The following is a 13,634-nucleotide window of genomic DNA, read 5'->3' as shown; positions in this document are numbered from 1 at the left end:
TATTTGAGTATTTTAAATGTCTTTATAGTGTCATACAGTATTGAAACGAGTCAATTGGCTCCAAATCAATTTTGACCAATAAACATTCATTTTTATCAATCTCATCATCCAGTACTTGGCTTGTTGCCTTCAAAGCCTGGGCAATTCAAGTGCTCATCTAGACATCTTTTAAATGCAATTAGTGACTCTTCTGTCTAGCATTGCATAGAAACTACTCACAGCTCTCAGGTGGAAAAGCTCCCCATCAGATCCTGATTAAATGTCTTGCCCCTTACCCTAAATCTATGTGCTGTAATTTTATTCTTCTTTGATAAATGTCAAAGATTCCTGAAAATTTACTATTTCTGTATCGCTCAATTTTATACATCTCAATTATGTCCCCAGTTAACCATTTCCATTACAACAAGGAAAGTAGACCTAATCTCTCTAGCCTTCATAAGTAAAATGCCCCAATCCAGGTAACATCCTTGTGAATCTCCACTGTACTCTTCCAGCATTGTCACATTCTTCCTCTGGCAGCCTTTTGCACATACCTACTACCCATGGACCCATTTCAAATCGTTTCCCTCTCATTTTAATTACATGCCTTGGGAAAAAGACTGTGACTTTTCACCTTCTCTCTGCCCCTCACAGGATCATAATATTTTGCAGCATGGAAACCAGTCCTTAGGCCCATTTTATCCTTGCCAACCAAACTGTTGACCCAAGCTTGTCCTAGGACCATATCCCTCTAAACCTTTCTTATCCATTTAGCTGTCAAAATATCTTTTAAGCTTTGCAATTGTACACTCCTACTACTGTCTCTGGCAGCTTGCTCCATATACCCGTCACCCTCTGTGGAAAAAGATGCTCTTGTAGCAGCACTAGAGATAGACTACAACTCCCAGAAGTCTAGTGAACTGGCATGGGATGTTACAACGTCATGCCATGGTGCGCATGGTTCATTGTTTTAAAAGAATATGCGAGTGACTCGAGTAAACGAGTTCTGATTTACCTGCAACTGTGTGTGTCGTTACTTGGTGTTCATCAGCCACCAGTGCGTTTTCAGTGACTAAACTCTCATAGCTCTGTTAAATCTTTTTTTCTAACAAAACTATTTCCTCCCTACTCAAGGGGAGTAGACTCCCTTACTCTAAATAGACTATGACTATTTACTATATCTATACCCCTCATGATTTTATAAAGCTCTATTAAGCCCCCTCCCCACCCTCTCCTGTAACAAGCCATTCAGTCCCAGTAGCATCCATATAACCATATAACATATAACCATATAACAGTTTAACATATAACCATATAACAGTTTACAGCGCGGAAACAGGCCATATCGGCCCTTCGAGTCCGCGCCGGAAGTGAATAATTTCTGAACCATTTCAGCTTTGTCATATTTTATTAACTGGATGACCACAGTTGTGCTCTGCCAAGTATAGTGTCACCAATGTCTTGTCCAGTTGTATCATGATGTCCCAGTTTCTGTACATATACCCATCACCCTCTGTGGAAAAAGATGCTCTTGTAGCAGCACTATAGATAGACGAAAACTCCCAGAAATCTAGCTGATGAAGTCTCATGTGCCAAATGGTTTCTTCACTACCCTATGTTCTCAATTTTCAAGGAACTCTCTACTTGTAACCCAAGGACTCTCTGTACTACAGTGCTCTCCAGGGAACTCCCATGTACTGTGTAGGTGCTACTATGGTTTAACTTTATAAAATGTAACACCTCACACTGCCAACTGGTGCTCCTTAGACAACTTTACCACATGATCTGGATCCTGCTTTACTCTTCACTGACAACTGCAAATTTATTAACCATGCTGTTAAACACTGTTATCTTTATTAATTACTGGTGCTTTGATGACAAACAGCAGTGGACCCAACATTCTCTCTGTCACACACCACTGGCCACAGGTTTCCAAATTGAATAACAACCATCTGACCTTACTTTCAAGCTAATACTATATCCAATTGGATCCCAAGCACGAATTGATAAAATATTCAGAATTTTTTTTTTTTCCAGAGGTTTAAAATCTGAGAAAGTGTTCTGAACAGCTGCTTTAACATGTGTGAAATACCGAGTCTGACCATTTTGTACCACTGCTCTGAACCCTGTTGCTTCTTTGTAGTTTCTTCCACTAAAGAGGGTTTGCACTACAGTGTGGAATTTGGTGTAGATGCAGTCAAATGATTCACGTTTCCCTCATTGTGGTTTCTTGCATTCTATTTGCACCTAGTGGAGTGATAAATAAACTCTCGGATTTTTTTTGTAGAAGTTGTGAATGGAAGTGTTGGTCATAGAGTAATGGAGTTATAACGTACATCAAAACCATGCTAACCCACAAGTACTTATCCATACTAACTGATTTACATAGACTTGGCCTTCTATAATTTGGCAATTCATTTTCTTAACTGTTCAGAATTTGCCTCTACCAGCTCCTTCTCAGCATTGATAGCGTTTACTTTTTTTAAAACACACTCATGCTTTGCTCTTGATGAATTGTGGTCTAATATTTTTTAGTTTGTTGGGCTAATTTGAATCCAGGATAAGAGTTGATCAAAATTGTACCTCAGATTATCGAACAAGTGAACAGTAAATTGAATATTCTTTGTTTGAAAAGCTTTTGTACATATAAATTATTGTAAAATTTGGTAGCAAAATTATGCATCTTAATTTTTGTTTCATTATCTTTGAAGGATAAATTTAATGGACAAGAAGATATTCAGGAGCTGAGGGCAAGTCTGCAGCTGTTGAACCATGAAAAAGAACTACAAAAAGAGAAGGTTGGCATTGTATCTACACCTTTACTGTTAGACTATCCTTTAAATCCTCTTTCTTTTTGAAAATTGTATTTAAAACTCAAGTAGGTTTCTATAAAGCATAAACTACTTCATAAGCAGTTCATATATTCTGCTAAGGGTGAATCATAGAGGTTGTGGAGAAAATAAGAGCAGCTGTGGACATCTCTTGAAAGTTGCTTTCAGAAACCTGTGCATATATATATATCCGCAGCTTTGTACACAAGCCAGCAGTGTGAATACAGCACATTCACTTTAGAGTTAGTATGGAACTTGTAAAGAATTTCTGATGTGCAATGTCCTTTCTAATTTAGACTAATTTCCCTCTGTGTTATCAAATAATCAATGAGTGACTATTGTCTTCAGGGCAGAGAACTATAAATAGGTATGTTTGTCACCAATGTGTTTCCCAAAATAATGTTGTTGGCAATAGAAGGTTGGAAGCAAGTTGAGCATCTATGGTAGATACATTTATCCATTGTCTCAGCAAAATATGCTTCGAGCATCAGTTGATGGAATGCATCAGAGCACGCCTCCCAGTGATGCTTGACCCATTTCAATTCACCTATGGAAGAAACAATTCCATATAACAATTACTGCATAGAAACAGGCCAACTTGGCCCATCTAGTCCATGTCAAACACTTTCTCCTCCTAACCCCATCAACCCATAATCCTCCATTCCTTTCCTGTCCATATATATATATCCAACTTCTCCTTAAATGCTCAGCCCGCTCCTGTTCACGCTACTGACCCACGACTGTATCACCAGATCCAACTCCAATGGAGTCAAGTTTGCAGGTGACATAACAGTCATTGGCCTCATCAGCAACAACAAGGAGTCTTAACATGGACAAGACGAAGGAAATTTGTGGACTTCAGGAGGACCAGGAATGTCCGACCCCCCCCTCCCCCAAACTAGACATGAATATCTTTATAGTGGATGGAGTAGCGAACGCCAAGTTCTTTGGAGTCCACTTAACTAGTGACCTATCGTGGACGCCCAACATCTCCTCACTTGTCAGGAAAGTGCAACAGTGACTTAACTTACTGAGAAGACTGAAGCGAGCAAGGCTACCAGCCACCATCATGTTGACCTTCTACAAGAGCCCTATTCAGAGTGTCCTGGCCAGCTGCATCACAGTGTGGTACAGTTGCTGCAGAAAAATGGATTGGAAGGACAATAACAGTGGCAGAGAGGATCACTGGGGGGGGGGGGGGGTTTCTCCCCCACACCCCAATCAATGTGATTACCAGGATCATGAAAGGTCCACTTCCACTCAGCTCCCGTCGGGAAAGAGATCCAGGAGGATCGGAGCCAACACCCCCAGGCTGAGAAACCGCTTCTTCCCACGGGCAGTGAGAATGGTGAACGAGCAAAGGAACTGCTCGCGCGGTCCATCTGAGACTCTCAAAGTTGAGAAAAAAATGATTTATTTGTGGGAATGTGCGTTCTGTCTGGTTGCATGTCTGCATATTTTGCTCTGAGAACTCGAGAGTGTTGTTTCATCAGGATGTACCTGTGTAAAGTGGTTGAAGGACACATAACGAATGAGCAGTTTATTTGCCATGTGAATGGAATCTGGAGATATTGACCGTCTGCAAGTAATTCAACGTTTCTTTACTGCATCACAGATAACTTTGCAAAGCAAGATTGCCTGTCAGAGGATAACTTGGCGGGAAAAGCGTAATCTCTGCGCAGTTTATTGAGTGCAAATAAAACAGAAAAGTTGTTACTTCTTTTAATGGCAGGAGCATATTCAACAGGAACTCGCAAACCTACAGACTGTTCAAAGGACTGAATCTGACCGTAACAATCTGGACTCTGAAATGAGTGAACTAAGGCATAACTTATTTACTAAAGAGAGGGAGCTGACAGAGATCTCCATGCAGAGAGACATGCTAATGACTGAACTGGAAGAACTGGACAAACAGAATCAAGAGGCGACTCAAGTAGGGCATATTACTGTTCATTATTTGTATTGGGCTTCATAATGAAGAGACATTAATTTAATTCTGGATTCCTTGTGTAATGTTTGTAAATTATAAAATACTTTACATTGACTTGTATAAAGGCTTGGGTGGGGTAAAATATTTCTTTAACGGTCACAGTGTGGGCAGTTTTGTATTGGAGATATGCAGAAGCTGCAGATGTTGGAACGTAAAGCTAAATAGGTTCCGCAGGAGGATCCCAGTGAGCTGAGCAGCATCAGTGGGACAAAAATAATGGCTGATGCTTCGGACTAGAGCTTTTCATCTCCATGTTGATGGAGGGCTTCAACCTGAAATGTTGGCCATTCGGTTTCTCCAATTTGTGTTGCTCAGCCCACTGAGTTCAAATTGATCAGTTGGTTGTTAAATGATTCACGCCCCCCCCCCCCCCTCTTATGGAAGAGGAATTTTGCATTAAACTAACAGCTGAACTATGATCAGAGGTTCTGGCTACTCCATATGGAACTATTTTGTATACTTCATTTAAAAAAAAAAGTATTTTGGCTTTTGCTTTTAAAGGTCACAGGTTAAGCATTTATTATATTGTTGATATTTCTAATGTAAATTTTAAACCCATTGGTCACATTTATTTTCTCCGTTCTATTGGAGCATTGGCTAGGATAATTTGAGGTGCCAGAAATTTGTCACAGTATTTTGTTTTTCTCCTCCATTGCTGTGAATTGCCTGCCAGTAAATGATGCACTCATTCTAAAATTATCAATTTACACCCATGTAATGCACTATCAATAGAAATGCAATTGAAACATGCCTGAATGACATTATAATTTTGTCTTCCCTGAAGCATTTGATTAGATCCAAAGATCAATTGGCACAGGAACGTAAAGATTCTGAAGGAAAGATCCTACAACTGCAGTCTGAGCTGGAGATCATGACCGCTGATAAAGCATCAATGGTGCAAGAGCTAGAAGCTCAGAAAGGCAAGCTGAGCCAAAGTGCTTTTGCACTCAATGAGTTGCACATGAAGAAGCAAGAGCTGGACCTGAAAATCACTGACCTAACAGAGAAGCTAAACAAATCTCAGGCACATAATTCGGACTTGAAGGCTGAAGCTGCAAGTGTGAGGAAAAAGTTACAGAATGCAGAATCTCAGTTGGCAGTGCCCAAGATGGAGTTGACTCGATCAGTTCAGCAAACTCCGAGCAGTGCATGCCAAGAGGAATTAATCCAAGATAAAGACAGAGAAATTTCAGACTTGAGGAAACAGATACTGGAAACTCGATGTATAAGTGATGAGTTGCAAACAAAACTTTATGATCTCAAAATCCAAAATAAAAAACTGGTTGCAGATAAAGATGAAGCCAGCCTAGCTTTAGACCGAGTTAGAGAGCAACTTGAGGAAACTGTTTCCAGGAACAGTGAGATTTCAAAGAAAAACAGCTTATTGCTGGAAGCGGTAAAAATGGAGAAAGCCCAGTTGCAGTCTGAATTGAGCCAGGCTGAGAAACAGCGAAATGAAGAGGCCAAAAAATACGAACAAACCGTTAAGGAGTTAACCGAGGCTCAAAATTTAGGTGCTACGGCATTGCAGAAAGAGCATAACTCTTTAATCAAGCTGATGCAAGAGAAGGATTTTGAAATTGAAGGACTCAAACGCAATCTGCAGCAGTTGGAAGTGGACCATGAAGAGACCAAGGAGATGCTGACATCAAGTTTGGAGGGACAACAGCAGTTGACAGACCTTCTGAACGAAAAGGAAGCATTCGTTGAAACCTTGAAGGCGAGAAGTTTAGAATTGCATCAAGAAATTGAAAAGAATATTAAGATTTTCAAGGAATGTGAATCCTTGAAACAAAACCTTGAAGAGAAAGATCGGCAATTAAGCGTGATGAAGGAAGAAAATAACCACCTCAAGGAAGAAATGGATAGACTTGGGGATCAACAAAGCAGGCCTCAGCCTATTGTTGAACCAAAGACGCTTGATATAATAACGGAGCTGGAAACAGAAATAACTGAATTAAACAACAAAAGGAATAGTCTTGAAGAGGAAGTAAGGCTTCACAAAAGGACTATTGAGGAGCAAAAGCAAAATGTTCTCCATCTGCAACGATCTGTCCAGGATCGAGGGGACGAAGCTAAAAGCCAATGTGAGGAAATTAGTTCAACATATGAAAATTTAATTTCTGAAAAAGATGATGAAATCCGCAACCTTCAGGAATCTATTAATCAAATGAAAACGCAGAGAGAGTTTCAGGTTGTTTCCACTGATGTTCCAGTTATTCTTCAAGATATTAAAGTTCAACCAATGAATGGAGAAAATGGAAATGAAAAACATGATTTGTCTAAAGTGGAGATTGATAGATTAGTTAATGGTATAAAAGAGAAAGAACTGGAAATAAAAGTACTGAATGAGAAGAACTTAACTCTAATAAAGCAGGTAGATCAATTTGCTCTTTTGAAGGATGAAGTGGTTAAGCTAACTCAAATCATTCAACAAAAAAACATGGAAATCCAAACTCTTAATGCCAGGATAACCTCTGGCACCTGCGGCCAGGTTGGTGCCGACGTGGCCTACTTGCAGCAACAGTTGCAGGCTTATGCAATGGAGAGAGAGCAAGTGTTGGCTGTGTTAAATGAAAAGACCAGAGAAAACAGCCAACTGAAGACTGAATATCACAAAATGATGGATATTATTGCTGCAAAGGAAGCTGCACTTCTGAAGCTTCAAGAAGAAAATCTGAAAATGGTCAATAAGGTGGAAAATGAGGGTCAAGATATGGTGAGGGAAACAATCCAGAATTTGTCTCGGATTATCCGAGAGAAAGACATCGAAATCGATGCTCTTAGTCAGAAATGCCAAACTCTAGTCACTGTACTGCAGACCTCTGGGATGGGGACTAATGACGAGTTGGGCCTAGTGAGTAGCAATCAGTTTGAAGAACTCTTACAAGAGCGTGACAAACTAAAGCAACAAGTGAAGAAGATGGAGGAGTGGAAGCAACAGGTGATCACCACTGTTCAAAACATGCAGCACGAGTCGGCTCAGCTCCAGGATGAGCTATTTAAGCTTCAGGGTCGATTATCCACAGATGGGGACTGTAACTCCAGGCTTCAGATAGACTACAACAGTTTAATTCATAATTATGAGCAAAAGGAGAAGAAATTGCAGACCCTAAGCCAGGAACTTGCAGAGGTCCAGCAAAGCATAGGTCAACTCAGTAGTACAAAGAATCTGATATTGGACAAGTTGGACAGTGTACCCCCCGAACCACAAATGGTTGCAACAAACACTGGAATGTTGCACACGGAAGTTTCTTCCCGTGAATGTGCATCAGATGAGCACTTGAACCAAATTAAAGAACTACAGCAAGAGGTGGAACGTTTGAATAAAATATTGGAGAGGAAGGAGACCACAATAACATCACTTCAAAATAATGCTAAATTATCTGCCTTTCAATCAGTGAATGCAAACATTGGACAAAGCCTACAAGACGATTTGGCTCTTGAGATTAGGCAAATGAGAGAAAAAAATGAAGAATTGCAAAGATCATTCAGAGAAAAAGATCTTCTCATCAAATCAAAGAGTGACCAGTTGTCATCAGTGGTGGGATGCTTGAGGAACAAGGATAATGAAAATGAAGTTTTAAAACAGGCTGTCACTAATCTGAAAGAAAGGATTTCTCTTTTGGAAATTGACATCCATAAGTCCCAGGAGGAGAACGACCAAATTATAGCCAAGTCGAGGGAAAAGGAAACTGAATTTCGAGCCCTGCAGGAGACTAATATGCAATTCTCCATGATGTTGAGAGAAAAGGAGTTTGAATCGAATGCCATGAAAGAAAAAGCTTCTGCATTAGAGATACTGTTGAAGGAGAAAGAAAAGGTTGGTTCAAAATCTTTTTTGCTTTCTAGATGGAGCTGGTTAGGAATGAATCTGTAGCATTCTGATGAAAATGTAATGTTACTTAAGTTATTAGTGCACAATTTGCAGCAGGTTGCAAGATTAAATCACTTGTAACTCAGGTTTTATTGACAGTCGGAACTCTGTGTTGAAATATTTTAAGAGAAAATGTCTTGCATTATATATTTTTTAGAATTACAAGCCCTTCCAGCCCGTGAGTCTGTTCCTCCCAAATACACCAATTAACTTACAAGCCCATTTGTCCTCTTTGGAGGGTGGGTGAAAATTGGAACACCTGGAGGAAACCCACGCACATTATAGGGAGAAAGTAGAAACTCCTTACACAGTAGGGGATTTGAATCTAGGTTTCTGGTGCTGTAATAGAACTGTGTTAACCACTATTAACAGATTCACTATTTGATAGAATTGCTAATTGCAGCACTCCAGTGGAGTTTTTGAAATCACTTCCACATTCCCGCTTGGTGGCTTTTATAATTTAAAACGATTGCACACATGCATCCTAGCATGGTTCCATTTCTTCTTAACGTAAAAGGTATTAATTAAATGTTACTGTGTTAGAATATCGTATTTCCATCAAAAAGAATGGTTTCTCTCGAAGAGCATCTAGCTCCAGCATGGATTTTGAAGTAGTTTTTTAAAAAAAAGTCACCGTCTTCTTTGATCTTCTCCTGTACCTACTGATGAAAGCAAAATAGCACTTGGATACTTCCAAGTGATTACCACAATGTTCAACAAATGTTTTCTTTTTAGTTTGGTTACTATTTCCATGTCGGCAAGCATTTGGATGTGTCAAATTGTTTCAGATGGCAAAGACAATCCTTCCAAATGTCATGATGTATCTTCAAATTTTGTTAGATACCAAAAAAGTAATTTAAAATATAAAAATGTTATTTAAATTTAGACTTACAGCTTGATATTTTCAGCCCATGAGCCCGTGCCATCCAATTACACCCCAATTGACCCATAATCCTGGTACATTTTGGGGAGGGTGGGAGGAAACTGGAGCATCCGGAGGAAACCCATGCAGACAGGGGGAGAATGTACTGCGCTGGATTTGAACCCTGGTCCCAGTGGCTGGTGCTGTAACAGTGTGGCACTAACCACTACGCTAACCATGTCGCCCTAAGATAAGCACAATCTTTTATAAAATAAGCAACACAATTCTAGATTTTGCAAAATGGCAAAAAATTTTTTTGAAAAGGATAACATTTATAGATCTTTATAACTAGCTTTTTAAGATGTTTTAAATCTTTCTAGTTGTGAGCTTTGTTTGGAATTGATCAGTTATTTTTCATGACTTGAAGGGGAAGACTGGCGAGTTAAATCAGCTGCTTAATGAAGTGAAATCAATGCAGGAGCAAGCAGGGATGTTTCAGCATGAGAGAGACCAAGTTATGTTGGCCCTTAAACAGAAACAAATGGAAGCCACAGCATTAGTGAATGAGGTAAGAAAGAATCAAAATTGTGGCTATGTTCAGACAAGGATCTTGTAAACATCCTGGTAAATTTCTTCTGCACCCTTTATAACTTTCACATCTTTCCTGTAATGAGATTGACCAGAATTGAACATAATATTCCAAGTGTGATGGAACCAGAATTTAATGGAGCTGGTTTGGAGAAAGTGTCTAATGAGGGAAGGTTAACAAAGCTTGGGGTTTTTTCTCTTTTGAGCGAAGTAGGATGAGAAATGACTTAATAGAGGTCTACAATATTGAGAGGCATAGATAGGTGGACAGCCAGCACCTTTTTCCTGAGGCAACAGTAGCAAAAACCAGAGGACATGTGTAAAAGGTGAGGGGAGGAAAGTTTAGGAGCGATATCAGGAGTAAGTTTTTTTACAGAGTAAAATCCATTGCTAGGGGTGGAGGTGGGGCTGGTACATTAGACAGGCACATGGATTCAAGAAAAATGGAGGGTTATGAGATAGGGAGGGTTTGGTTTTTTTGGGGGGTAGGTATGTATGGTCAGCACAACATCATGGGTTGAAGTACCTGAACTTGATTTATGTTCTAAAGCATCACTTTGAGACGATGTGATTGCTTATCTGAACACCTGCACATTGACCTCTGTGTTAATTGCACTCTCAGTTGCTAGCCATTTTAATCTCTCTCCCCATTCCTATGCAGATCTGTCTGTTCTCTACCATTGCCAGGGTGATGTAATAATAACAAATTTGAAGGATAGCACCTTGTATTCTGCATGGATCCTTCACATTTCAATGGCACGGATATTAAATTCTCCAATTCCAAGTAACTTTCTTCCCTTCAGCCCTTTTTTCCTCTTTCTTCTCCATGTGAGTTTGCACACGCTCATGCACATGCACACACACCTGCACCCGCCCACCCACACCCTTTCCATCCCCTCCCCCAGCCCCATATTAACCAGAGTCTCTGGAGCCATGTCCAGACTCTGGATGACAAGAGGTTTGGAGCAAACTCACAGTGGGCAGAAATGGTCAGCGTTTTAGGTATGAACCCTTTATATCAAGACCGAAATAGAATAGGTGAAGTTACATACACAAATAGGGAAAGAAGGAGGGGGAGGGACCCAGAGGTGATCAAGTACAGGATGTGAGAGGTGGAGACACAGTGAGAGGCAGAAACCATTAGGAAAGGGGAAGTGGGGAAACAAAGGCTATAAGGGAAAAAAATAAGTGCAGCAGTAGGAAAAGTGAAATCAGATTGGGGCAGGGGTCACCTAAAGTTAAAAACAAAAATCAATATTCATGCCATTCAATTTAAGGCTGTCCAGGAAGACACTCAGTTGCACAGAATAGCTTCCTCCCCTCTGCCATCAGATTTATGAATGAAGAACGAACGAAAGAGACTACCTCGTTTTGTCTTTTTATTGCACAATTTTTATTTGTTTTGAAATGTGGTTTTATAAAAATCTTTGCACTGTGAAGAGGCTAAGAAGATGGAGGGCAGGGAGTTGGAGTAATCTACATGGTCTTTAGCAAGATTTTTGATAAGGCACCGTGCTAGGTTAGTCTGGAAGGTTAGATCACATAGGATCTATGGTGAGCAGGCCAATGGATATAAAATTAGCCAAATTCAGTATAGTTGAACCCTTTCCTATGGAAAAGACTACAGAAGATGTGTGGGGTTCAGAGAAATGTTACAAAATTGTTAGACTAAGTATTCCACATATATTAAAGCAGCCCTGTTACTTCAGCATACTTCCTCGGAATTCAAACATCAATTTATCAATTCAAGCTTGGGATCCAAGGTGGGGGGGTGGGGCAATTGGATACAGAATTGACTTGATGGTAGGAGTTGTATGCACTGGCTCAGTGAAAGAATAAATAGAGATAATCTCAACAAATCTTTTTGAGAGGATGTAATCATAGAAGGGCTGGGTATGAATCTTGGAACAAAAGCCTATTTTGTTCATTTTGGGACAAGGATTTTTCAGGTTAGGCAATAGTTTGAAAAGGCAGAGGTTCAATTCTAAGGAGTTTAAGCAGTGAGGTAGATTTATCCATTTCATGTGAAACAATTGCAATAAAAAAACATGAGAAGGAAAATTGGGTGTTCAGCAACTTTGTCAAGTGCCAGTCTTTCACCACACTGGTAGTGAGAAAATGCCTTTTCTTAATCCTTTGTTTGCTTGCTAAGGAAGCACTAAAACAAATCTGTCTATCCTTTCATGTTTGTTGGGGTGTTCTTGAGCTGCCTCTCATCTTTAAGCCTTAAGACCATAAGACATGCAAGCAGAAATAGACTATTTAACCTCTTGAATCTGCCTTGCTAATTAATCATGAGCTGATCCATTTTCCCACTTGGCCTTCTCCCCATAACATTTGATGCCCTGGCTAATCAATCCCTGCCTTCTTTGAAAGGCACTTCTTCAGGAACTAGAAAAAATGTATATTTTGAATATCTGTCAAGTTCTTCCCAAACACAAGCTCAAAAGTAAGTTGCTGTTAATGTCATTTAAGGTTGCATTTTAGTTCATAATTCTCCCCAAGTTGTATGGATTATTGGAAGAGTATGATGGAGCATAGAATTTCTGTTAATTTTTTTTTACCCTGATTAGAGACCCATTCAAAAACATGTTTTAACAATTGCATATCTTGAAGGGCTCGGACCAAAAATATTGGTTATATATCTTTTCCTTCTATGGACACTGCAGGACCTACTAAGTTTCTCCAGCAATTCTGTGTCTTGCACAATTGCAGGAACTTCTTTTATGCTCTAGGTCTGAAGATTCAGCAAAAACCAGTTTCTAGAGGTGTTCATTGTGTTATAGCCAGTCACATTTTAACATCTGTTGTTGTCACAGTGGATTCAATGAAGCAACAAATTGTTAGCTTCAGAAGAATCTAGTTTTTGACCATCTTGAAACTTGATCAGTGGTTTAGTGATTGCAGGAGGAGAAATAAGCGCTCTTTCCACCTGCCACTAAAAGTAGGAGGAATACATTTGGCTTCTTAGCTATCTGGTCCCGGGATTTCATTATCTCCATTTTTCATGTCATTCACCATCCTGAAACAAAAAGGGATTATCCGTCCTACCTCGTGCCCTTCATGATAAGAACACGTGTTCTTCAGTTGCAGCATATGCGTGACAAGGAACAGCGTCTTAACCAGGAGTTGCAGCGACTGCGAAGCCATTTAATTGAGATGGAAGAATCGTACACCAAAGAGGCCTTGGCAGCTGAGGACCGAGAAACTGAGCTGAGAAAGAAGATTACATTCCTGGAGGAAAAGTTGGCATCTTCATCTTGTGCTGTGGAAAGTGCTAGGTAGGAATAATCCCTTTAAGTAAATATTAGATTTTAAAATGGTAATTAATTGGATAGGTTGCTTCCATGAACTCCATGAGTATTGTTTCATAATAAACCACTATTATCAATTGTGTCATTATACGAAACATCTGATAGAGGTGACTTGATTATTCTACAACGTTAAGACAAGTCTGAGGGTGTCAGCCTACCATTTCAGCATCTGCTAAGTATTTTCAAACATAAT

At 39.7% G+C, this 13,634-nt stretch overlaps 1 protein-coding gene across 6 annotated transcripts in view; it reads left to right on the top strand.

Moving 5' to 3' along the window:
- trip11 (thyroid hormone receptor interactor 11) overlaps positions 1-13,634 on the top strand; it is a 102,159-nt gene that overhangs the window by 47,096 nt on the left and 41,429 nt on the right. For 5 of the 6 annotated variants that reach the window (XM_069916114.1, XM_069916119.1, XM_069916116.1 and 2 more), the window contains 5 exons: positions 2,691-2,777; positions 4,543-4,743; positions 5,585-8,623; positions 9,967-10,107; positions 13,215-13,408. In XM_069916114.1, coding sequence (XP_069772215.1) covers positions 2,691-2,777; positions 4,543-4,743; positions 5,585-8,623; positions 9,967-10,107; positions 13,215-13,408 — 3,662 coding nt within the window. The remainder of the gene's footprint in view (positions 1-2,690; positions 2,778-4,542; positions 4,744-5,584; positions 8,624-9,966; positions 10,108-13,214; positions 13,409-13,634) is intronic. The other variant, XM_069916117.1, reaches the window with a different exon arrangement.

Source organism: Narcine bancroftii, chromosome 2 (genome assembly GCF_036971445.1).
Source record: "Narcine bancroftii isolate sNarBan1 chromosome 2, sNarBan1.hap1, whole genome shotgun sequence".
In the NCBI taxonomy this organism is placed as follows: Eukaryota; Metazoa; Chordata; class Chondrichthyes; order Torpediniformes; family Narcinidae; genus Narcine; species Narcine bancroftii.
The sequence above is the reverse complement of the archived record's forward strand: the minus strand, read 5'-3'. Positions and strand labels throughout refer to the sequence as shown.